This window comes from Elgaria multicarinata, chromosome 2 (genome assembly GCF_023053635.1).
Source record: "Elgaria multicarinata webbii isolate HBS135686 ecotype San Diego chromosome 2, rElgMul1.1.pri, whole genome shotgun sequence".
In the NCBI taxonomy this organism is placed as follows: domain Eukaryota; kingdom Metazoa; phylum Chordata; class Lepidosauria; order Squamata; family Anguidae; genus Elgaria; species Elgaria multicarinata.
The window spans coordinates 6,680,983-6,707,521 of record NC_086172.1 but is presented as its reverse complement, the minus strand read 5'-3'; the positions used below and the strand labels follow the sequence as shown (position 1 = coordinate 6,707,521).

Genomic DNA, 26,539 nt, shown 5'->3' with positions numbered 1-26,539 from the left:
GGTGGTGTGAGTGCCTGTCCCAGCTTCTTCCCTCCTTCCCGTGAGTAGTGGGGGTCAGCAGAGAGAAGGAGCTGGACCGGGGAGATTCCAGGGACATCAAGGGTGGGGTGGGAGTGGGGCTTTTTTTTTTTAAAAAAAAAAAACAACTTATTTTTTCACTGGAGCACAAGTGCACTCCAACTCCTGTTAAAAAAAATGGCAGGCGTGACCTCCCTCTTCCCTTCCAGGACATCACGCTTCTGTGTCAACACCCTGGGATGATCTCAGAAGCAGGTAAGTCTGGGGTCGCACCCCTTCCCTCTGCACCCTATGGTGTAGACATGTCCTATCACATGTGAATGTTGACAATCCTGGACAAATATTATGAATGTTGGCAAATGACCTCTTGAAATTCTCCAGCCTATTTGAGGGCAGAGGAATTGGGGCAATAAATTGACCGGAGTTCTCCAGTGGGAGGAGAAATCCTCCAACAATTTTTCACAGGTAGGGCTCTCCACTGGCAAGGGTAGTAGCACAAATCCTTTTCTTTTCCTTTCTTTTCCTTTCCTTTTCTTCTTTCTTTCTTTCTTTCTTTTGTGGAGCAGGAGAAGATGAGGAAAGGAAGGAAAGGAACCTCTCGTGCAAGCACTGAGTCATTACTGACTCTTGGAGGGACGCCAGCTTTCGCTGACATTTTCTTGGCAGGCCTTATAGCGGGGTGGTTTGCTGTTGCCTTCCCCGGCCATTATTACCTTTCCCCCAGCTAGCTGGGTACTCATTTTACCGACCTCAGGAGGATGGAAGGCTGAGTCGACCCGAGCCAGCTGCCTGAAACCAGCTTCCGCTGGGATCGAACTCAGGCTGTTGGGAGAGTTTCAGCTGCAGAAACTGCTGCTTTACTGCTCTGCGCCACACGAAGGTGAAACCCACCCAAAATGGGAAAGAAAATTTTGAGAACTTCTGCAAAGTGGCCTTTCATTTATTAATGGGGAGGGGGTGTAAGAAAAATCTCATGACTTCTCTGAGAAAAATGTCTTCTGAGAAATTTTGGCTCAGTGCTAGTTGGCATTCTTTAGGGCTCAGCAGTTTCCCTAGGATCTTCCAAATGTTACATTTCTGAGGGGTGATTGTAGATTCATCTTGTCTCTAACGGAGATGCAGAGAGATGCTTATATGATGAAAGACAGGACAGTCCTACACACTCCTCGAGCACTTCATAAGTAAGATAAGCACAAGAACCCTGACCCACGCCCCCAACCCATAAGAATTTCTCCAAAATTTATTCTCCTTTGAATTTCTTTTTGGAAGCAATTTCTTTTCTCTCAAATTGAATGAGAAGGTTGAAAAGTAACGTGGGAGAAATTTCTGGCACAGCATCAGTTCTGACAAGTTCATTTCGGTGACTGTCAGCATTTGTTGGTGTAATTCTGAGTATGTGGACTTTTACAACATAAACCTGGGGTTACCAACACTCCCATGTGAATGTCAGTGTTCCCCACATTTCTGGTACTGGAAAAGGGAGAGGTAAGAAGATGAGCTAAGGGCCCAAATGTCAGCCTTAACTTTAAATGAATTCTTCTTAAATTGATGCTCAGCCTTAATGTTATTTAAACATACCATGCTACTGTGTGTTTAATTAGAGAAGGAGACATGTTTGCTATTACTGGCAGTGCATAAATATATGAGCACTGTAGATGATACTCAATAATCTGAAGAATCTGACACTGTATTATTTATTGGAATGTCTGCATCAATTATGGATGATCCTAATATAAGGTACATCTTTAATACATCACAGTCTACAGATGTTTTCATTCTCAACTACCAGAGAGAAGTTTAATGACTGGATACTGCCTCAAATATTGAAATGCATCTGGAAAACAATGTCAGTCTAGTCTTTTTGATGGAACAACACCTCATCATCTGGTTTGATATTTTCTCAGCCTGAGGTACTTTTTATGGGAAGCATGGTCAGGACATATTTGATAACCTGAAAGGGCTTATGTGGAATCATTAGCTGTCACATGACTAAATTTCCAATCTTTAAATAGTTGTCCCATCCTTCCTTTCTTAGGATTTTGCTAGACCTAAGGATTATCCCAGGCAAATGGAGGGGTCGTCCCTGCCTGCTCCCGGGATCCCCTGTGTGTCATTTATTGCATCGGGATGATCCAGGGACAATCCCGGAATATAGGCCTGGTCTAGCCATGGCCTTAGAGACTGAAAAACAAGGAAAGTGAAGTTCAGATTAGTCACCCAAAGACATTTCTAGATGGAGCACTTTGTGAATTCAAATACAATTCACTCCAATGCCCACAAGTCACTTACACTGAAAATTAGTACTTATCCTATCAGACTAAAAACCCTCTACTATAATGCCAAAGGCCTGCGTTAGTTGATACCTCCTTTCTAAGACTCATCCCCAAGTGCTTCTAGTTTAGCATCCCTGGAAGAAGAAGCCAGTTGGCAGTGCACCTCTTAGGATGGGTGGGCAGGAAGTATATCTCCAGATGTTTGGGATTTCAGTTCCCAGTATTCCTAACAATTGGCCATGCTGACAGGGGTTTCTGGGACTTGAAGGCAAAAATTTATTCAGGTCTACCTTCTGTCCATTGATGTCTTAGGACATATCAGCATAGTTTGGGAGTTAAGATCCAAAGGGAGAGGCGTGTAAGAAGATGATGATGATGATGATGATGATGATGATGATGTACATTTGATGCATATATATTCCACAGCCACATACACAAATCTACCTTGGACTGGTCTCTTACCACTTTTTACCATTCCAGGCTACTAGGGGGATTGGCATCTTCACAGGAGAGACTGCATTATGAGTCCTATTTTTCTGTTCACTTTCTATGCCTTCTGTTCAGTGCATATCTCCCAAGCTAGGAACAATGGAAGATACCCGCCAGAAATATACACCCTGGGGGGGGGGTACCAGTTAAAATATATGATTGAACCCAGGATATTAATCATTGCTAACTAAAATATATATCCTCGCACATGGAAAACTATCATGTAAGGAAGAAGGCCAGACTAAGGCCCTTCTTCCTAGACTCTAATTTCTATGTGCAGTGAAGGTAGTTGAGGGGTCTTCATGCAATCATGCCAAGCCATCTTTAGTTTGAAGTGGTCTAGTTCAGAAATAGAATTTTTTTTTATTTTTGCAGATTGGGTATTAATTGCTACTAACCCTTGCTTGATTGTGCCCAAGGAAACTGTGCCCTAAAAAGAGCTTACTGTTATAGTGATTATTGAAATGTAATCACATTGCAATTTAAAAAATATATAATTCTGTCATACAAGACATTACTTTTCTCATTAAAAGTTCCCTAATAAGTTTGAGAAAGCCCATAGATTTGAAAAGAAATTTTAAACTATATGTATCTTGAAGATTTTTTTAAAAAAAATAAAATAGAAAGTATGTGTAGTGGGGTGGGGTGATACCAGGACTATGACAGTCAGCCTGGTCGAGCATGTTGCCAGTGACCGAGACAACATATCACAGCAAAAGAAAGAACTGCTCATTTCTCAGCCAAGTCTCCCATTAAAAATCTTGGAAAAGTTCCAAAGGCAGCAGGATTTGGCCTAATTAAATACTGAAATGGATTCCCTAGACAGTAGAGGAAGGATGCCAAAAAGTTACATAAAGGATGGAACCATAAACACTGGTGCAACACCTTGATAGAGGAACCATGATATAGGACTGTAGAATGAACCCATTCAGAAACATTAAATGTAAGCACTGTCCAAACCTATTGCTGTTACGGATGAGTTGAAAGAGGCCTTAAATAATAAAGCAATAGGCAAAGCGAATTCAGTGTGTAATGATCAGAAAATAAGGGAGTCTGAGACAAAAAGACAGTAGGGGGAGGGGAGCTGAGCAAACACAACCAAAAGAGATGCTTCTTTACCCTTCAAAGATGAATATACTATGAAATCTATATCTGTCTAGCCAGCTGAATATTGAGAATCTGTTAATTAATACCCAGAAGTAGGATTTCATTCTATTTTTTTTTATCACTGGACAATGCATGCATCACATATGAGATGTGGAGAAAATACTATTCAAATCCATGAAATTGTGAATGCTAGCAAATGGCTCTGTTGAGTGGCTATGAGAAGAAATGTTATGATTACCAAATAAATTACTGGAAAGTTGAAACAGCCAGTTAGTAGTCTATTTTAATTGTTCACTAATACATTCACAATCTTTCAATAGCTTCCAAATTCATCCTCTTTGACCCATTAGATCCCTCCTGGTCTTCTGTACTTTGCACAAGATGAATTTGCTACATTGATATCATTGGTTCCACACCTTTGCTCAATGCAAGCAATGTTTGCATGGGGTGGAGCAAATATGACATGATAAACTGCATGTGTGAATGGGTCATCACAAACTTTAGCATCCTGACAGAACTTTATTATCACCCCAAGCAATGGATGGTTTCCAATGAAGTCATTTGCACAGGACGTCCAGCTGCCCATTCTCCATGAAACAGGATACAGGTGATACAGAAGAATATCAATTTTCACAGGAGTTGACACATTTTGTCACTCCAATACAGAGACAGGACTGCCTGGCAGGCTGAACGTGCAGGTAAACCAATGGAATCTGAGAAGAAGAATCCCCTTTCCCTTCTTGGAAAAAGGAGAAAAACAACTCTTTAGTGGTTTTGTAACACTCCCTCTTCTTTCTTTATCCCTGCTTTGTACTGTTTTATATCATGGTGTATCTTCTTGTTTTATATTGGTCTGTTGACTGTAAATAAAGAAATACAAAATACAACTACCTGGTGGGGACCAGAATGTAGACAATAATTAAGTAGAAGGTTGCAGACTTCTTTAATGGGGCTCCTTCCCTATCAGCGCCATCGTTCTTGATTATCTGCATATGGCAGTGGGATCCTGCAACTTCCTTGGCTCTACTTGCCAAGGCTGTTGGGGTCTTTGCAGTTCTTACAGCATCCTTAATGTGCACCATGACATGAAGCTGAACTACAGACTTCTTTGGGTTGCATTTAACATTAGTATAACTTAAATCCCATTCACTTCAATGGGTCTACTTTAAGTAGGGCTAACACTAGATACAAGCCTTTGCTTCCTACACTTATACAGGAGAGAAGTCCCATCCCCAGCATATTGCTCTTCAGTGAATGGGTGCATGGTAGAGAGACGAACCTCTTGTCTCTCTAAAGGCAGTGCTACAAGGGACACTGTGATGCAAGGGGAGGGAGGCAGTGGCCTGGTTCAGACAACACACTAAACCATGTTCCCTTAACCATTTTGTGGTTAAGCAGCATGGTTTAGCGCCTTGTCTGAACCAGGCCAGCGTGTCCATCTGTGTCTTCTGTATGTAAGTCCTATTTGGCTGAGCATTCTTGGGCTAATTTTACTTGCTTAAACATCTTGTGCTTCCAAGTCCTGGAAGGAATCTGAAGATTATGGTGGGCTGTTGATCACCTAACGTGAAACATGGACTTAAGCAAATACTTCAAGAAATCAATCTGAATGGACAGCTGCATCATTCAAGTCCAACCCTCTATCTACTGCAGCCTTGCGGAAATGTGTGGGGCCCGACCTTCTAAGACCTTAAGGTTGGACAAAAGATTGTACACGTTATAAGAGTTTCTGGAGTCTTCTGGGGTATTTTTTTTTTAAAAAAAAATGCCACCAGATGCTGGGAAAGGAGGGAAGGAGATTATAGTCTGATTTTTCTTTCTTTCCACGTTGTAAGAATGTTATGACCTGTTTCAATAGAGAAGCCATACAGAAAACCTGGTTTTCCATTACTTTCTTGTGGATGCTTCCAGACAGAGGGCTCCCAAGCGCTGCTAACCACGAGGCATTAAGTAGACATTCCATCTCTTCTTCCTTAACGTGTTTTTTTTTTTCCTGGTAAGAAAGAGAGAGAGAGAGAGAGAGAGAGAGAGATGGAAGAAGCCATGGGAAAACACGGGAGGGCTACACATTAAGGGCATCCACTGGACCCCCATAATATTCCATGAATGGGGCAGGACAACTGCGTAATTAAAGCCTCCTAAGCTGTCAAAGAAATCGGAAGGGCCGCTAAAGGTCGTCCCCTTGATCACAAATCCAAGCTGCCTCCTGCAAATTTCCTTGGAAATCCTCCCTCCCTCCCTCGTGGCCCAGAATAAATCTATAAGAAAACTCCGAGGAAATGTGGTGCAAATAACTAAATAATGACACATTTCGTGCAATTCGTTAAGCCCTGCTGCCGCAAGTAGTCGCTATTTGGGACAGACAGCAAAGAACAAAGGCAATTCGAGTCGTTCTTCGAGTAAAGCCATTGAAATCAATGGGACAAGTAAGTCGTGACTAACGCGAGCCCCCATTGATTTCAATGGGTCTACTTGAAGCGTGACTACGGCTGGACCCCGTGACAGTATTGCTTTTTTGGGGGGGGCGGAGGATTAATTAATTGCTCCACAGCTTTGACTGGGTTTATGGATTTGAATTTGGACATTTGTCCCCCTTCTATGCATATCTATGGGTTTCTTTAAAAGGCACAACAAAACTGCGTCCCTTAAAAGGGTTGGCCTGGACGCAGGAAGGCTGCGTCTGATCCGACTGGGTCTTGAAACGTTGCCTCCGGTATCAGGAGAGAAACACGCTCCATGGTTTGCAAACCCGTTTGGGTTTCAGGCAAGCGGGGAGGGAGAGAAGGGCGGCAGGTGGTGGCGCCTTTAGGGTGAGCTGTGGCGGGGGAAGAGTTAAAGTCTCCTCTCGAGGAGTCGCGGCTTTGTCGGAGGAAGTTGCTTCCATGCCTAGGAAACTGCCGGCCTCATTTCTGCGCGCCTGCCTTGTCTGGTTTGGGCTGCAGAAAAGTGAACAACGCTTACCAGGCTAAAAAGGGACGAGTAAGGAAAAGAAATGAATTTTAAAAACCGTACAAACTTTCCCTTCATTTGGCCGTTTACTTTACCAGCGTGGGAAAAGGCGCCGGGCGTTTTCCCTGCTCACGTTTCTGGGGACTGCACTGAAACTTTCTGTGAAGTTCGGAAAAATAAATGTTAAGTACAACCGAACACCAAGATGGGCAGAAACCTGACCGACAAATTCCTGACCGAATACGACCTCGATCTGTAATCATCCTCTTAAGTCTTTAAGGTCCCCGACCTATTCCTAGCATATATTTGATTTCAGTGGATCCTTCTTCCGAGTAACTGTACTTAACATCGCTTGTTGTGGATTTCTGCCTTAACCCTCAACACACTTACTCAGAAGTATGGCAGGTTGGTTTCGGTAAAAAAAAAAAATCACACCTACTTAAGTCTCGTTTAAAGAAGCGGAGCTTCACTTGAGAACTCTGCCTTAGGAATGCGAGTGTAAGGCAGCGATCCCGGGTTCCATTGAAATCAGTGGGTTTACTTTTCAGGTGAGGGGACAGTGTGTGTGTGTATTCGTGGGGTAAAAATACAACCCTAAGCACATTCACTTCAATGGGGCTTCTTCTCAATGTAAATGAGGGTATAGGATTGCGGTGTTGTCCTGAAGCACTGGGTTGGAAATGTTCAGCGACTAATTCCATCTTATTGGTTATTTGTATTTGATGTAACTTCTGTGCTTCCGATCCCTACGAAATAGGGCAACCCAAAGGTCCCACAAACCAAGTAGACATTATAGTTCTGCTATACACATCAACTTGATGATTCAAGGAGACTGATGACTTCTTCTCGCCTGGTGGGCGAGTGACATCCTTTTAAAGAAGAGGTAAATCCATTGTCATTGCTACTAACTGAAGGCGCTTCTACGGTGGTGGTGGTGGTGGTGGTGATGGTGATGAGAGGGGGGGGGGGTTACTGGACACACAACCATAAGGGTCCTAAATGCTTGCAGGAAATTCATTTCACTGATTTAGGTAGTGATTCCTCTTTTATCATCTTTACTCCTGGCAACCTCGAATATGCCTTAAGGTTGAGAAAAGAAAAGAGACATTAAAGATGTCAGTAATTAATGGTGTTTCATGTTTAAAATGTAAGGATCTCTCTCTCTCGATCTCTCTCTCTCTCTCTCTCTCTCTCTCTCTCTCGATCTCTCTCTCTCTCTCCTCCCTCCCTTCCTTCCTTCCTTCCTTCCTTCCTTTCTGTCTTTCCATTAAGGAGTTTCAGAGGTGCCACCCTGCCACCACGATCCCGCTACAGAGAAGGTTGAGGAGGCAAAAAGTGTCGGCTGCTGACCCCTGTGCCCGTCTGGATAATCGCACTTTTCCATTTCAGACAATGCATTTCAATTCTAGTCGTGTGCCTTTGTCCATTTGTATAAAGCAAAGCGGGTTGAATGACAGCTCCAGTTAGCCTGCATGAACAGATACCAGTAAACCCTCCCCGAACCTGGACCTTAAAAAAGGAGCCACATGTCTCTTTGCCTGCGGCTTACTATTAAGACACCTTCGCGGTTTAAACACTTAAAAGCCAACCAAATTAAATGGCAATTAAAAGTGAGTTACACACGCGCCTATCTCCAAGGCTTGTGATTTCAGCTCGCCATCAGCAGAGAGGCAGCGCGGCGCCAGGAAACGCCATTTGCCCAGATCCTGCCTTGGAGCGCGCACAAGGCGCAACTTTCTCTGGAGAACGTTCATTCACGGATCCCTCCAAGCAAGAGACGCGGCTTGACTTACTCTGCGACAGAATGCCCAGACCCGAGCTCAGAAATTAACTCCTGGGATCGTTGTAAATAAATAAGTACGCCACACACTATTTAAAACACACACACCCCGACAACAATAACAAACGAACTCAGCCTTTATTAGCTTTCCGCAAAATAAAATGAAATGAAATGAAATAAAACAGAATGATATAACCCTAACCCTTCAGACGTACTTTCCACGTGGAAAAAGCTCAAACTATTTCTCACCTTTTCTCTCATATATCTCCAGCCTTCGGTTTTATTTGCTCTGTGCCCAGTGTGTCAATGTGTGCGCGCGAGCGTGTGTGTGTTTGTGTGTGCCCGCCATATCGTCTCCTCGTCCTACATCAGTACATATATAAAATGCATCTCAATGACACACTTGCAGGTTTCATACAAGATATATCTTTGAAATACTGTTTTAAAACTCGGTGTGTTTTCATCTAGGCTGCCCCATAATAAAAGGTTGGGCTTTGGGAGGTGGACTTACGTTCGAGCTCTTCTTTTTATTAAATCTAAACGCATTGCTGTAATTCAGGGGGGAAGAAATTCTTCTACCTACACCCCAACCCTTTGTTTTGGGTCAATATCGGGGTGTGTGTGTGGGGGGGGGAGCAAAAACTACAGTCAGCGAGAAGTAACACTTACCCATTGAAAAGTATGGTTCAAATTCATCTATATTGTTTTATGTATTAGATCTAGTTCTTCCCAATAATCTGTGTCTAAAAAGGCCCTTTTCGAAGAGATTAAGTCCCACAATAGCCTGAGTATGGGGGGGGGGGGGGGAAACGCGTTGTAAAAGAGTGAAGGAAAAATGTATAAAAACGTTGAAAGAACCTACAGTTCCTTATTAGGCGAAGATACAATATTTATTCCTTGTCTCCTGGGATGAAGCTGCTCTATCTATTGTCCTCCCAGTTCTCAGTGCTGATGCTTAATTTTCAAAACTTCTATATTACCAAGGGACCTACGACATCAGCCAAAGAAATACCCAGCAAGTACAAAATCTGATCCGGGGAGCTGCTTTTGTGCAGAGGGAAAAATTGTTCCTACAGGTTTTTAAAAGGGTGTACGGTGGAAAAAAGCTGGAGACCTATGCAGACACATTGCAAAGCCTTTTTTTGTCTTTAGATAGAAGTATTCTCTATGCCCATATATATATTTTTCACAACTGGGCGAAACGGAGATGACTACATTTTTTAACTTTTTTAATTTTTAATTTTTAAATTACTGTTGGTTTGATGATTGCTTTGGTTCGTTTCTTTCCTTTTAAATTTGGAGAAGGAATTTAATCCTGAGCCTCTTTCGGAGAACCCAAAATGTCAACTACCTTTCCAGGACTCGTCCACGATGCGGAGGTATTTTGTGAGTGTGTGTATGTGCGTGTGTGTGTGTGCGTGTGTGTGTGTGCGTGTGTGTGCTTATATGTGTGTGCATGTCGAGTGTGCCTGTGTGTGGTTGTTTCCATTTTTTTGTTAATCCACATTGGACCGTTACATTTAATTATAATCCGGCTTCAGAGAGAACTCCGAGAAGTAAAGAGTGAAAATTCGTTATGACATCTGTCGCCGGGAAAGGGGCAAACCCATTGCTGCATTCAAACGGTTGCCGGAAGGAAAACAGACTAAGAGCCCCAATAATACCATGAAATGGAAGGTGGCAAATAGTCTTAAGAATAGCCAGAGAGCACAATGGAAAGCCGGGGCCCGGGAAACTCTCGACTCCCACTCAGGTGGTCGGAAGGGAAGATTTTGGACGGAGATCTTTGCCTAAGGAGCGTTAAAGGCGTGTAGGGAGCCCAGGCGCACCGAGAGGCGCCGAGCCCGTTCTCCAAAGCGGGCTGCTGCGCCTAGCCAGAGAGTTAGGACCGTAGGAGGATTAGACCGGCCCTTCTGCGGTTGATACCAACGTGGAGTTTTACAGCTTTTGTGTCGGCTGACTTTTCTGGTTTCATCGACCATCAGCCCAGCCGCGATCGCAACCAAGTAGCAGCTTTATTTCGAGACGGTGTGGACTCCTCGCTTTCATGTGTAGGGGTCCCTCTCTCTGTGTGTGTGTGTGTGCGTGTGTGTGCGTGTGTGTCTCCCCCCTTTTTAAAAACAAACAAACAAACAAACAAGCCAGCCCCCCTAGCCCAGACCTGCCTGACACCACCAGCCCAAGGTGTATGGGGAAGGTTGGCTTGGAGAGTGTCCCGACTAAAGGAAACTTTGGCCGCGGGGCGCGGGGGGGGGAGCTAGGCGGGACGGGGTGCTTCGGAGCCCCGCTCGTCCTCAATGCCAAACCTGCAGTATTTGGGTTACCTTTTCCCTTCTTCCTTTCAGATACGTCATGACGGATCAAACAGTTACCGTTTGATGCAGCTGGGATGCCTGGAGTCTGTGGCCAACTCCACCGTCGCCTACTCCTCCTCGTCGCCCCTCACGTACTCCACCACCGGCACTGAGTTCGCTTCCCCCTACTTCTCCACCAACCACCAGTACACCCCCCTGCACCACCAGTCCTTCCACTACGAGTTCCAGCACAGCCACCCGGCGGTCAACCCCGACGCCTACTCCTTGAACTCGCTCCACCACTCGCAGCAGTACTACCAGCAGATCCACCATGGAGAACCCACCGACTTCATTAACCTGCACAACGCCCGGGCGCTCAAGTCCTCCTGCCTGGACGAGCAGAGGAGGGAGCTGGGCTGCCTAGACGCTTACCGGCGCCACGACCTTTCGCTTATGAGCCATGGCTCCCAGTATGGGATGCATCCAGATCAAAGACTCCTGCCCGGACCAAGCCTTGGGCTGGCCGCCTCGGGAGCCGACGAGCTGCAGGTAAACCGCGGGCGCTTCCGAGGGCAGAGGGCTGGCCCCGATCCCCTCCGGCCCCGGACCGCACTCACGCTCGTCCCCCAAGCCCCGGCTGGCTCCAGAAAGAAGCGCAGCGGCGTCCTCGGCCGCGTGGAGGCTCCTGCGCGGACGAGCCGCCTTTCGCCGGCCCGAGGGGACGGGCGCGCTAGGGAAGCCCGAGGGGGGTGCGCGCGCCAGGCAGAAAGGTCCCGGCCCTACAGACCCTCGCTGGCCTCGCGCCACCCCTTCGCCCTCTGCGAAACTTCGCATGGGGCCAGAGCGAGGGAGCTGTGCAAAGCTGCGGTGGATCGGATTAGGATACGACGGGCGCTACCGCAGTGTCATAGCTAAAGAAGCTCTCTCTCTCTCTCTCTCTCTCTCTGTGTGTGTGTGTGTGTGTGTGTGTGTGTGAGAGAGAGAGAGAGAGAGAGAGAGAGAGAGAGAGAGAGACGGTTCAACCATACATTCAGCCAATTATCCGCTTACTCTCTGGGTATCCAAAGGGTGTGCATCTACACTTATTTTACTCCCTCTCTCTCCCTCTTTCTTCCTCCAACTCACATTTCTGTTTATTTCTGTTGTCATGTACAAACACACAAACACACACACACACACACACACACAAGGTCTTGCAGCACTGTAAAAATTCGAGCACTTATATTAGTTATGAAGTGGTGGACATCCAAGGAAGGTGATTATTTTTATTATTATTATTATTGGGCCTTACTAGTTTTGCCATCACAGAGAGGCAACATGAAATTCTATCAAGCAGTTGAGGAGGAGAGTAATTCATCCAGGTAGTTATGGAGAAGTGGATTCGGCTGCCGTTACTGTGCCTGCCCTTACGGAAAGAGCACGCACACGTTTTACCTTGGTTTTCTTGTCATACTCCCCACCCCACCCCAAATAATTCAGGCTGTTGTTGTTGTTGTTGTTGTTGTTGTTGTTGTTGTTAATAGTGAGCCTTCTTTTCAGACAAAAATGTTTTCCCTCTTTTAGATTGTGTGTGTGTGTGTGTGTGTGTGTGTACTAACTAAAGGAAGGGCCTCTCCAGTAGATCCATTGTGGCATCTACACAAGAATGAAGGAGCGCCCTAAAACCTGACTTTCTGCATTGAAATCCACTCAATAATTTTCCACGCTTCTGTCCCCCCCATCCCACCCCACCACCACCCTTCCATTTTCAACAAGGGCTTCCCTTATGTTCCTCCTCACTACTCCTTCTCCCAAATCTGCCATTCACTATTTAGCTTCACTAAGACCTATTTACTCCCCCTTTTTTTATAACCACGTCTGCTGCTGATTTTTTAGCTGTACATTTTCTCCCCCTATGGCACAAAGCCTTGTATTATTTTATTTTTTTTCAAAAGGAGGGATTAGAGACGTTTGCATGGCAGCACACAATGCCTAAATCCTGTGCAAAAAAGCACCATAGTTTATCCAATTTTCGACTTAGTGCCATTCAACTGGGCCACTTGTGCAATGTCATCCGACCAAACAACGTGTTTCCCCTTCGAACATCCCTTCCCCCACCACCACCAAGCGCTATAGATGGTGGACTAGATTCTAATTTTAGGAATCGTTTCAAAGATAACGCAATCCATTTTGTTTTTAATTTAAAGAGGCGATAGAATAGGATCATCACCTCTCTTTCCTTAAATTTCTATGCTTTTGATGGAGGTGTCCAAAAATACACACACACACACACACAAAGCGGGGGGGGGGGGAGAAAAAAGAAAGAAAGTCAAATCGGTAAAACATGTCTATATTTTTCAGTTGTAGATAATGCATGATGTCCGATATAATTATTTATTACACACGATTACTGTTCTCTTCTGATTACATTGTCATGGTTTTCTTTCTTTCAACTACAAACTATGAGGTTTAGACTGCTCGAAAAGGTTGTAAATTTTACTTCTAGGTTTTATTTAGAGGGGTTTTGGTTTTTAGTTTTTTAAACTAGCCTCAAGATGGATGATAGTTGAACGGCCGGGGGGGGGGGGGGGGGGGAGGTGGAGGAACACGTCCAAGAGAGGGACTCCTAACCAGTCTTTTTATTTTCTTCTTCATGCCTCCACCCCCACACGCTCCACTTTCTTCATCAACATATGCCTCATTTCTAATGCAACAAATGTAAATATACTTTCCCCTGCTCAGAATGTTAAGTGAAAGTCCAATAGTTTGGAAGGCTGTTTAAGTCAGCCTAACAGATGCAAGGAGTCTTGGAGCCGGAGTGGGCATCTTTGAGCCCCTTAAAAAGATTTTCCATGGGCAACAAAGGAAACTGTCACACCTTTTCCCATCACCGCTTTAATTTATGCTCAGTCGCCCAGTTTTTGTCCATATTGATTTCATAATCACTTTAAGGCAGAACACTTAAACTCAAAAGAGGCCTTGAAAAGGGGGTTTTCTAGGCCAGCGTCAATATGGCAAAAGCCGGGGAGGAGGACTGTAAAGATGGTTTTTTTTGTAAAGTGGGCTCCCCCCCCCCCAACACACCATTATGCTCCGACTCTTTCTCCGCATGTACTTAACTCTTCACGGGCTGTTGGGTAGGTTAACACCCTTAAAGGCCTCTTTCATGTCGTTTGTTTGTAAAGGAAAATGCGTCTTTTAACACATTTCCACTGGACAAAAGGATTTAGGGCTTGCCTTGGAAGGCATACACGCACGCACATATGCAGAAAGAAAGGGGAATGTTTCTTTTTCTTTTCTTTTCTCTTTCCTTTTTTTCTTTTAAAAAACAACCCTTCTTGCCTCCGCGTCTATCTTAAAGCAAAGAGATGGCGCTTCCTTGGTGAAGAGGGGGCGAGCGGGTTCCTATGAGCGCACCTCCGAGGATGAGGTGTTGCAATGAGCATCCTCTGTACGAGCGAAGGGGACCTTCCTTCCGTCATTGTGAAGGTTCCCGACGCAGTTTAGGCCCGAGCTATCTGGCGGAGAGGCCCCCATGGCTGCGCTGGCGCAGGCAGCCCTTCCTAGCTCCCTCCCCCGGCCCCCGTCTCCAGGTCTATCTGTCGGTTTACTTTCCTGTCTTTAGCTCCAAAGTGGTGGCGATGCTGTGACACCTGGCCGCTTCACGTTGGAGCTCGGTGTTTGCCTGGGGTGTTCCACAAGTATCTCGTCACTTCCATTTCAGATTACGCTCCCCCCCGCTTCCCCACGCCGCCCAAATATCCCTTGTTTGGAAACTTTCGTCTGCTCAGCCTCCCTCTCTTCCTCTTTGTCTGCCTGCCAATCAATCATTCAGACAAAAGATCATCATATCTGAGAATAGAAAAGGAGTTGTGTTTGTTCTGGGAAGGAGGTTCTGAAAAATACAAGATTCCCCCCCCCCCAATATTTTAGCGATTTCGTAGGAGAGGTGTTATTTCAGTGACAATCTCAATGCAGTCTCTTCCAAACCACATGCCGCTAGGTCCATCAACCTGTGCATTTTACCTCTATGGATCTCTATCTCTGATTTAATTTTGTTCTCTTTATTCAAGGGTTCAGTGGAGGCCCAGTGTGGGCTAGTGTTGAACGGCCAAGGTGGGGTGATAAGGAGAGGTAAGCAAGTTGCAAAACCTATGTTTTTGTTTTGTTTTGTTACTTCTAACAATGGATAAGTGTCTCACCCATCAGTCTTAAACATTTTATTTTCAGACAATTAGTAGGTACCAAATCCAATAATATATATATACTTATATTGGAGTTCTGGCTTTCTTTATCATATCCCCCCCCCCCAGTGGGATATGATAAGAAATCTAAGAAATCTACTGGGAAAGAGGAGCTGTTTTAAACAAACGTTACTTTCTGAAGGGTCTTTAGGCAAGATTCTATTAAGTGAGAAATAACCATGTTTAGTGTAAGACTCAGAAATGGAAGCCAATCCCTGTTTTCTACTTGCAATTATTTTGAGATGTGATCCCCCTTTTTCTTTTCTTTTTCTTTTTCTTTTCTTTTTTCTTTTTTCTTGTAAGCATTTTTGTAAATTTCCCAGCTACATTTGCAGCTGGAACAAGTTGCATGGGAAAAAGAAAAGTATTTTCATGGGTAGTTTGCGAGAAAAGTTTAAAAACAGAAATGTAACTTTCATTTAAACAAACAAACAAACAAAAATACCCTGCATGATGATCTGGGACCCCACTTCTTATCAGAAGCCAGAATTATTGGGGATTTGGGGGGTGCAGGACTATCGCCAGCCATAACCCTAAATCCAGATTCTAAATGCATTAAGTAAATGATTGGGAGGGGGTCAGTTTATTTACTTATGTAAAGCAGAATCTTTTAGACTGTAGAGAAACAGGCAGCTTGTTTAGGCCCATGTGCTACCTAGGCATAGAAATGTCAGAGAACAGAACTTTATCCAGAGTTTACATCTAGATGTGAGCTTTATTTGGGTGAATGGGGGAGTGAACGAACGGGGCTTCTCCCCATATGCCACCACCATATTACTGGTAACAGACAGACTTTTACAAAGTTGTTGGGTTGTGGGCCAGAATTTGCATTCGGTTTATAGTTATTGTTAAGTAAAGACTTGGTAGACGGGGAGCATGGCAGTTGTACATTTCCTTTTGTTATTAATCATCCGTTGAATAGTGTTAAATTATTATTTTTACTCGGTGGATCAATGGGTAGCCTCTTAAGTAGATACCTGCTAATATAACCATCAAAAACACATTACTTAGGAGTAAATTCAGTTGAAATGAACGAGGCCATTTCCAGCTGAGTAAACAGGATTTAATTCAGTAAAGCTGAAGTAAAGCTGTACTTACCGCAAGACTCTTCCTAACCCGTTTAGCCTATGTGTATATGTGTAGATTGACTTCAAACTGGGGACTTTGAATATAATTTATTGTTCACTTTTCCCGCGGGTTTAACTGCATTTATTTAGTTTACTTTTATTTCTGGCAAGCGTAAGCCAAAATTACAAGAGGAACATTTACTTTATCCTCGACTTATTTTACTGAAATAATAATTGATCTATGAGAAATAACATAAACTATAAAACTAACAGAATCACAAGACGCTGGTGGCGAAACATGGTCCTTTGAACCCAGGCGGTCTGCAAAGGCCGTCTAAAGTCTCGTTGGGGTGGCCAGACGTGTGCTCTGGTGCTGAATTGGACAGCTCCTTGCGGATAAGTTTTCTTGAGCGGCAGGGAAGCGCTGGGCGCTTGGGGTTGCTTTATTTATACCTGCCCAATCCTCATGCTAAATATACATAAACGGTGTTTTCATGACTTTAGGCTATACTCCTTCTTGGAAGTATGGATCACTGGAAGCTATGGCGCTGCTTCTAAAAAGTAAAGTCTTTGACATTAACACACCCACACACCCACACCATAATGGGTCAGTGGAAGCATCCAGTGTAATATCAATTGTAAATCGCTTTAAATCCAAAATTCACCGTTTCGCTGGATTTGGTTAGCCCTCCTCCCCATTTATACAAGGCCGTACTCTGTGTGTGTGTGTGTGTGTGTGTGTGTGTTAGGATCCTTCGAGGTCTTTTATATGTGGTTTTATGTGTGCTTAAATGTCGGAGTAAGGTAGGCATGTGTAGTAAACAGGGTGAAGGGGCAACGAAAAATAAAAGAAATTAAGTCTATAGGGGCTGCTTGCAGGCTGGGGGTGGAACCGGGGCCCATTTCTCTGGAATAAGCCACATGGTATATGCTCACAACACCTTATGCTTTCTGGTTCCCCATGTTAGGAGGGGCGGGGGGCGGATTTTGAGTTCGGTTCCTTGGAATTCCGTTGAAATGAATGATAAGCTCATGCTTTGGTCTTTGGGCTGGATCATTACTGAAGAGAAAGGGAAGGGCTCAGTTCCCATCAATTGGGGGTGCTGTGTCTGTATTGCTTGACTGGACTCTAATCTCCCATCTGAAGGAGATTTTCTTATCGAGCCCTTCTTATCGAGTTGATGCCTCTTCTCCAAGCTCTTCCCTGGTAAGGAGCTTCCAATTACCTGAGCCGCTGATTGTAGTTAAGAAAGACGGCTCCCCGTTCCCTCCCTCCCTCCCCTTCCCCCCCCTCTGTTTTTCAAAAGGCGATCGAGTTATTCAAGGATTTAAAGATTGATAGTAAAAGAAATCCAGCATGAAAACGGAAGGTTGTTTCTCAACTAATCTTAAGCGCTGAACGGCTCCGGCACCCTGAGCCGTCCATCTCTTGGTGAAAGAGGGAGAGATATCAAAGACCAGCCCAGACGTCTCAAAGACAGACTCAAAATACATCATAAATATTTTGTCCATTTTTGTTTTTTTTAAAAGAGCACCCATCAAAACACCACACGCCTAAGCGCTATGGAAACCTCCGCATAAATCCGCTAGGGCTCCCCCCCCCCCTTCCTAACACTGCATCAATAAAAATGTATTAAACCGGATTTCCCTAATATTTTGAACATCTAGTGCCATGAGTTGAGGGCGGGAGGGTGCTAAAGCGAGGAGGGAAAGAAATGCCAGTCCAGAAACACATACAAGGGAAGAGGAAGGAAGAGAAAAGTGGAAGGGATTTCGATGAGAGAAGAACTAGGAGGAAAGAAGGAGGAACGTCTCACTCCGTAAAGACCCAAGCGGCTCTCACTCCGAAGTCGAGAAAAGAAGGAGAAGGAAACATGAGACGGACGGGAGGGATTTCGACCCAGAAACAAATAAGAAGTGTGCAGCCGGGGAAACCGGCCAGTACTAAAGGAACTGTCTGCGTAAAATAAAACGGAGAGATAGGAGGCCGAAAGGAAGCAAGACCCTGGAGGACACGGCGTGTATATTTCAAAAGGGACCCGTCCTGTCCCACTACTCCTACAAATCGGGTTGCTCCATTGTTCTGGGCAAACAAACAGCCCCCCCCCCCCGCGCCCCGTCTCCCCAGCTGAGCGAAGCCTCCCTCCAAAGGCGCGCCTCCCCAAGCAGCAGCCTCTGGCCCGCCGCCGCCGCCGCCCCTGACTTCGCGTGCCCCAGCTGAGGCACGGGGTGGCGCCGGGCTCCCCGGCTTCGGTGTGTTTGCTTTTTAATGAGGCCCGGGGAAGCCTGGCCCTTTCTTTTTGTGTGTGCTGGGGCGGGGGTGGGGTGGGGGGCGCAGGACGTGGGTGCTGGCGAGCTAATTACCAGCCAGAGCCAATATTTGCCGCTGATCCGGTGGCCGCGCTCCCAGCGCTCTCACTTCCAGTTAATGGTGTGCAGGATTTCGCCCCGAGCTCGCACCATCACAACCAATCGTCTTTACTTTACCTCCTGCGAGCGGATCGATAGCTTCTCCAGCCGCAGGCGCCCGCTTTGATATGGTAATCTTTCGGAGGACCCAAATTCTGCAGAGATCATATTAATGTTGTACATACAGACTAGTGCAGCTTTGCCTTAAAAGTTGAATATTCAGCTCGGCCGTTTCAAAAGAAATAACGGGCGAAGACGCCAACTTTCTATTTACAGGAGGCGCCTGCGATTTTTAATCAAGGTGGGGGGGGGGGGAGAGAGCAAAAAGAAACACCCTTCTCTCACACAATCTCCCCCCCCCCACATTTCTTCACCCACCAGTTTCCTCCTCCTCCTCCTCCTCCTCCTCCTCCTCCTCCTCCTCCTCCATTCATTGCTAGTTTTCTATTTTAGCCATTTTTCTCTAAATATCAATCTGTGCCCTGTTTGATTGTGTATTATTATTATTATTATTATTATTATTATTATTATTATTATTATTGCCTCCTCGTCTGCTTTGTTTGCGTACGATCTGCGAACCCGCCATCCCTAGTAAATATTTTTGGAGTTTTTTTTTTTAAAAGGGGGGGGTAGACAACACAGTGACACTTGGCCCTCCTGCGACGTTTTATGAAATGGCAAACTCCACCAAAAAAAGGGGAAGGGGAAGGGGGGAAGGAAGGCGGGAGGAGAGAGAGAGAGAGAGAGAGAGAGAGAGAGAGAGAGAGAGAGAGAGAGAGAGAGAGAGGCTCTTGTTTCGCTTTGTGATCATCTATCTTTCCCTGCCCCAGGCTAATTTCAGAAGCTTAAATACTGCTATCGCCTCTGGGCCCTGAAGAGAGAAAGGGGGCCCGGGCTATGGGCAATCTCTATTTCTCGATTGCCCTTGGCAACGTAAAATACAAACTACTTTGAATCAAAACATTTTTGGGGAATTAATATGATCTGAACTCTTCCCGTTTTAAGAGATCTTGAGTTTGTCAAACCGCTTAGAGGTGACTGACATGAGAAGGCTGAGGCATTAATGCCGAGCTAGGAACATTGTCAGATCTTATTTGATTAAAAAATACATAAAAATAAATAAAAAAGAGGCTTTTAAAAGCCTGAGCATCAGTCACCAAAAACCAGCCTATCCAATAAAGCGCAGCGATAGACGCCCCCCCCCCCCCTTCTTCCTGCCTTCTGCCTTTTATGTGTTTACTTAAGGCGCTGCCTATCACTTGCGATCCTGGTTTTGATCGGGGGGCCTTTGATCTGCAATTTTAATTTGAGGCACTTAATGATGAAACTGCAGCCTAATGACTCATTCATTCGATGGGGGGCGGGGGCGAGAGGAAAGAGTTTTAAGGATGGGGTGGAGTGAGCCTCCGGGATGGGGGGTTGGCGGTTGGGGGTGGGATACCTAGGACCAAACATTTTAATATTTTTTTCCAAAAAAATAAAGGTCTAAGTTTTGCTTATATGGTTCATTCTGGCAGCATATACCACGACGCATATGCCCTGCTAGAAAAGACTCTGTTCATACTGGGTGTATCGAATAGAGAATTGGGAAGAGAAACCAGATGGGGAAGGAATGAGTGAGGTTCCGTTTGTTTTAACTATAAATTTCTAAACAGAAGGTTAAAATCTAATGGGAATTTCTTAGTATTTCTGGCAGAATATTCTCCAGATCAGAGCATGAAACGTTGAGAGAGAGCGAGAAAGAGAGAGAGAGAAATTAGGGTGGGACAGGATGGGGTAAGACTTCCTTCTCCAGCCTCGTGTAGTCCAGACGTTTTGGCCTACAGCTCCATCATTCCTGACTGGGGCTGATGGGAGTTGAAATCCAAAACGATTGGAAGGGACCAGGTTGGGGGGGGGGCGGGAGGACGGGAGTGGGATAAGACAAGATCGGTCTATAAGAATCATGCAGTTATTATTTAAATAATTATATCACAACTATAGGATGCAGTCTGGCCTAACATAAGCAATCCTTGAACGTTTGTTTGGAAGGCTGTCCCATTGAATTCAGTGGAGTTGGCTTCCAAGACCGGACTTCAAGTCTAACTGCAGAACATGTGCCTCCTTCGCCCGTAGAAATCACCAGTGGCTTCAAAACGCCGGGCCGTGGCTGGATCTCGCGTTTCCCCTTAAGCACTCCCACAGCACCTCACCCACTTTAGCTCAGCAACCTTGACAACGAACCTATAAGGTAGGCCATATCCCCATATTTAAGCAGGGAGCAGAGCCTTGCTTTAAAAGCCTTTGTTTATAGGGGAGGTTTGAAGTGGTCCAGTGCCCGCTTGCTCGGGAGTAAATCTCACCGAGTCCAAACTACTTCCTTGTGAGCAAGGTGTGTGATGTTATTAAGCTCCCTATTACAGCAACGCTCTGTTCTGTTCTTGCTTCACTGAAACTGTTCTGTTTATTTCTCTTAAACGGGGTCTCCTCCTCCTCCTCCTTCTAAAGCGTTTCCATTTTTCGGGCACATCTTAGAACAACCGTGCAGCCATATGTCCCATTAGAGCACCGGCGTCTCCAAGTAATTTCTATTTGTTGACACTCTTCTCTGCGTCCCTGGAACTGCCTGCTCCAATTTGACCTAGTCTATATCACTCCCAATTCTTGTCCATCTACTAAAGAGATAGACATAAATGGGGGAAGGGTTAGGGTGGGTCCAATGAGATCCTATCCAGCCTCCAGGGCTTCTCTCTGTCCCTCTACCGTTCCTTCCCCCAACTCCTTCCCCTCTTCAATATACGGTGCTTTTTCTTTCCACCTAAAGATCCACGCAGGACATCGACCCACACGTTTCTGCCACCTCCGTTCAAGCCCTCCCCAGCCCCTAGGAAGGAAGTGCCCCGGAGCCCCCCGAGAAGTCAGCAATGACGCGCGTCTCCAACATCCAGTGCCCGCCGTTACGAGCACCCGGATCGCCCGGAGAAGAGGCGCGCCTCGCTCTTTGCGCCGCTCGGTTGCGGGCGGGTCCCTCGCTCCGTCCCATCCACGGCTAGAAACAAATCCCCCGGGCACCTCGACCTTGCAGTAGCGCTGGCTGGGCTCGCTTTCCTTGTCAGCCGGCCTCTGCCCGCCCCTCATAGCCCATTTCCCTCCCCACTCGTCAGCTCTTTATCTGCCCAAATCTTGATAATCCTGTAATACGTATAATTTGCCCTTAATGTATTGTCATTAACGCGGCTGCCTCCTTCTCTCTCTTTCTCTCTCTCTCTCTCTCTTTTAAGGAAGCAATTTGAGTCCCATTAAACAGCCCTAATGCGCTTGTTTAATTAATAGCTCCAGCGGAGCTGATTTAAAGTGGAGACACAACAATAGAGAGGGGGCAGAAAGAGAGAGGTGCGGGGGGGGGGTGCAAGGGAACACACACGGGCACACATTGGCGAAGGACGCTGCAAGAAGCATCCACGCGAAGGGAGCGGCTGTAATCCGCTATAGGCGTTGCTGGATATTAAGGAGAAACAACTGGTGGTGCTGGAGGAGGAGGAGGAGGAGGAGGAGGAGAGGGCGCTTGGCTTGGCTGGGAGATTAGCAGCAAAGGACTCGGTGCCTCAACAGTTGTCTGTGCTTCGGGCACATTTGTCGCGTGAGCGTCCTAAAGAGTTCAGGTCCCCAACGACGACGGAGTGTTAGAATCCCAGCCCCGTCCCCCCTCCACTTCTATGACGGTATTTCCAAGCAGGCAGGTAATTCCGTTGACCCAACACAGCAGAAGTGACTCGGGCCCATGCCAGGCCTCCACTTTCCGCGGGAAGCGCAGCCCGACCCTATTCCTGCGAGGCAGAAGTCAGTCCTGCGGTGTTTGGGGGATTCGTCCCAAGCCTGCGTGGAACGTAACTTCTGCTGGAGTTGTAGCCCCCTTCCCCCCCGCCCGGGGTATGCCAACAAAATGTTTTCTGGCGGGGATAGACAAATCAGTTTCATGCCAAAGATAATTCGGGTCTCAAGAGGTTGTGTGGGTTTTCCTGTTTCATCTGGCCGATAAGAACGTGAAGCGGAAGGGTTGCGGTTTCAATCCCAAACAGGAGGAGGACGAGTCGCAGTTCCTCTGCCGCTTTCGCACGCGGAAAATCCAGGGGAAGCCTCCTGAAATCAGTGGACCCGAAATACCCAGAGAAAACACCCCACCCACGTTTACTGCGAAATGTATCCCGCTTAGTTCAATAAAAATGTGGATAGGATTTCAGTGTTAAACTCCGTGGACTTCCATAGGGTTTAGAGGGCAGGCACCTTGCCTTGGGCTGTGCCCATCCTGTGGAATTCAGGCCCGTGGGAATGAACGCGATTTTACGGGTATAGGCGATGCCGAGGGATTAATTACGTCATGAGGTGAGATGGTATTTTTAAACCATGATGGAAAACCATTTCGCTCCAATTAAAACAAGTGAGATATACTTCCAAGTAGATGTGTGCAACACTGAGGCTTAAATCCATGGATTAAATGATCTATACACGGGACCCTAAACCCGATGGAATGGAATCCGTGGTACACTGCAGCACATACGTGTTTTGTAACTCGTGGGACGTGGCCAATTCTCTTGAACTAGGCAGGTGTGCCAAATTCTCCTCCTCCGAATCCCCCCGTACACACACACACACACACACATCTTGGCGGGTCCGACTTACGAGCCTGGTGTGTCTGTGGTGAAAGCACCCCCTCAGGAATCCTCCATGGTTACCTGTGCCCGCTTGCCGGGCTGGGCACCTGCAGGCGATCAGAGGATGCTTTCAATTTAGGAAAGAGGAGGTAGTTCCTTCTTCACTCCCTCTGCACTGCTCCCACTTATATAAACCTTGATCCCATCTCTGACCTCCACCTCATCCCGGGAAGGAGCAAAGCAAATGGAAACCCCCTTTGTCTCCTAAAATTCTGCAGCTTGGAATCATATCATGAAATGGGCAGCAGGCGCAGGATCAATGAAAGCCGGCGTCTCTTTGGGCAGCAGGCACTGCGTCCTGCACCCGATCAAGATGGCCAGGAGTGGTGGTTCTCCCTTCATCTCAGTTCCTGGTAGCCTTCAAGAAAGCAAAACGTGGTTGGCACCAGAGAAAATTTCAATTCGATGGGAAAGAGAGGCGCAATAGAGACACCCTCTTTGTGTATGTGGTGTCATAGCATATGTCTAGCTGCTTCTGTGTGTGGAGCTTGCTTGGCAGAGGAAAAAGTGTGGCTAACGGGTCAGGGAAACAGGTGGTGGTGACGCAAGGAAGCAAGTGTGCCATTTCTAGAGGTGTCTGGTGCAGCACCCTCCCTTTAAAAAGGTTTGGATGGTGGCCTGCCATTTAGAATGTTTTCTTCCACCCTTTCAAGTGTAGTGCTGTAGTGCTGTATTATTGTAGTATGTTACTAAGGAAGAAATCTCACAGAGGGCTTCAATGGGGGCTACTCCCAAGTAGCTGGGCACAGAAATGGAGCTTTCAATATCACATTTCTGCCCTCCCCTGCCCCCATGCACGCACATCTTGCCAAACCTCACTCTAGAATATTTTTCACACACACACCAGCAATCCTGGGCATACTTTCCTTGGAGTAAGTCCCATTGACCATAAGGGGACTTACTTCTGTTTAAGTATTAATTGGATAGCTAGTTTTAAAGTGAAGGCCATTTAAGTTTGCTAGGGTGAGCATATGAAAAGGAGGACAGGGTTCCTGTATATTTAACAGTTGTATAGAAAAGGGAATTTCAGCAGGTGACATTTGTTATGCATGCAGCACCTGGTGAAATTCCCTCTTCATCACAACATTTCAAGCTGCAGGAGCCCTGCCCTCTTTTGTACCTGGTCACTCTAGAAGGGTTTGAGATTTTCAATTATGCTTTTTACATTAGGGTGACCAGATACAAAAGAAGGCAGGACTCTTGCAGCTTTAACTGTTGTGATGAAGAGGGAATTTCACCAGGTGCTGCATGCATACAAATTTTCTACACAACTGTTAAAGACAAAGGAGCCATGTCGTCCTTTCCATATGGTCACCCTAAGTTTACCAGCCAGATTAATGCAGATTTAGAATATGCATTTCATCTTCATCTAATTATTTGGCATGTGGAATATGATGGAAATCATTGTGCTTTATTATATTCCAAGAGCCCAAATGATTAGAAGAAACTTCCTAACAGTGGAAGCTGTTCAACTGTGGGATAGACTGGGGGGTGGGGGGTGGGGTTACTCCTTCACTGAAGGTGTTTCAGCAGAGGCTGGCTGGCCACCTGTCAGGGAAATGCTGCATGCTGCATTTCAAAGCCTGCATTGGACTAGATGGTCTCCAGGGTCCATTCCAATTCTATGATTCTAAGCTCAATTTACCATCATGCCCTTAAAACAATGGATTCACCATTTAATTGGTGATTTACTTGTGCCCACTGTATTTCTCCTTCTTTCCATGTATGGCTTGTTCTTTTTGGCCTAAACACTGAATCAGGTGAGGCTGTGCAGGTCCTGGACCAGTGCCTAGACTCAGTAATGGGCTGGATGAGGGCCAATAAACTGAGACTGAATCCTGGCAAGACGGAAGCCCTGTGGGTGAGTGGTTCCTGAGTCCGGGAGACAGGCTCATTGCCTGTCCTGGATGGGGTTGCACTGCCTCTGGAAGAACAGGTTCGTAGTTTGGGGGTACTCTTAGACCCATTTCTGCCGTTGGAGGCTCAAATAGCTGCCACGCTCGGAGTACCTTTTACCATCTTCCTGGACAGGGATAACTTGACTACGGTGGTACAGGCATTGGTAACCTCAAGATTGGATTACTGCAATGCGCTCTATGTGGGGCTGCCCTTGAAGCTGCTCCGGAAGCTGGAGCTAGTGCAGAATGCTGCAGCTCGGCTGTTGTCTGGAGCTGCCCCTTTCCAGCATGTAACTCCTCTGCTGAGGGAACTGCACTGGCTGCCTATTCGCTACCGGGCCAGGTTGAAGGTTCTTGTACTTGTGTACAAAGCCCCAAACAACAACCTGAGAGAGCGCCTTCTCCTTTACCAACCTGCACTGAGGTCATCCGAGGGCCTGCTCCTGGTGGTTCCACCTAGATCCATCCTTCAGCGTGGTGGCGCCCCTCCTGTGGAATTCCCTGCCTCTGGAGGTCAGGCAGGCGCCAACCTTGTACTCCTTTCGGCGCCTCCTGAAAACATCTTTATTCCAAGAAGCCATTCTTTAACATGCAGCCTTGGATTTCTGTTTTCGCTTCTTTTTAAATTTTGTTTTAACTGTTTTAATTCTGTTTTTATTTTCATTTTACCTTGTACACCGCTCTGAAATTTTTCAATGGGGAGCAGTATATAAATATTCTAAATAAATAAATAAATAAATAAGGAAGCATACTGCTAATTTTGCAGGACCAGGCGGAGTTGGGCTTGGCAAATAGCAGCTGCCCCATAAAACAAGGAAAACTGGACTTGAAAAGGAGGGAGCTTTCAGAAGTCATTTGGCCTGGGAGCACTCAAAGGAAAAAGGGTTTTAAAAAACCAAAAACCCCTGGGCACGTCCAAACCCCCTAAGGTGTACCTGAAGTAGCTCTTGAGTGTCCTCTTTGTTTGTTCTCAGTTCTCTTTTAAATGGCATCACTTAAGGAATCAACTTTAAAACATTGCTATGCCATTTATGGCATTTGTGTGGTTTTTGTTTGGTTGTTTTTGTTTTTGCTGAAATGATAAAAGCCTACATTGAAAAAGGTGAAGCACGTGGGAACAAAATGTTTCCCGATTCAAGGAGCAATTATTTATTCAGCACAAATTGTTTGTGCACATATGGGTTGGACTGTAGAAGAGGAATATTAATATTTCATTGCTGCTCCTCATTGTTTGTAAAATGTAGTCTTAATTTGTCTCTTGCATTGCGGTATAAAAGGTCTATGACTGTAGGTAATTCTCTACCTGCCTATAAGCCGATATATCAAGAGCTGAAGTGAAAA

At 45.9% G+C, this 26,539-nt stretch overlaps 1 protein-coding gene across 1 annotated transcript in view; it reads left to right on the top strand.

Annotated features, from left to right (window-relative positions):
- The first annotated feature begins 9,956 nt into the window (after nucleotides 1-9,956).
- Nucleotides 9,957-26,539, top strand: part of TFAP2D (transcription factor AP-2 delta) — a 53,240-nt gene continuing 36,657 nt past the window's right edge. The window contains exons 1-3 of the mRNA XM_063118527.1: nucleotides 9,957-9,995; nucleotides 10,962-11,459; nucleotides 14,963-15,023. Coding sequence (XP_062974597.1) covers nucleotides 9,957-9,995; nucleotides 10,962-11,459; nucleotides 14,963-15,023 — 598 coding nt within the window. The remainder of the gene's footprint in view (nucleotides 9,996-10,961; nucleotides 11,460-14,962; nucleotides 15,024-26,539) is intronic.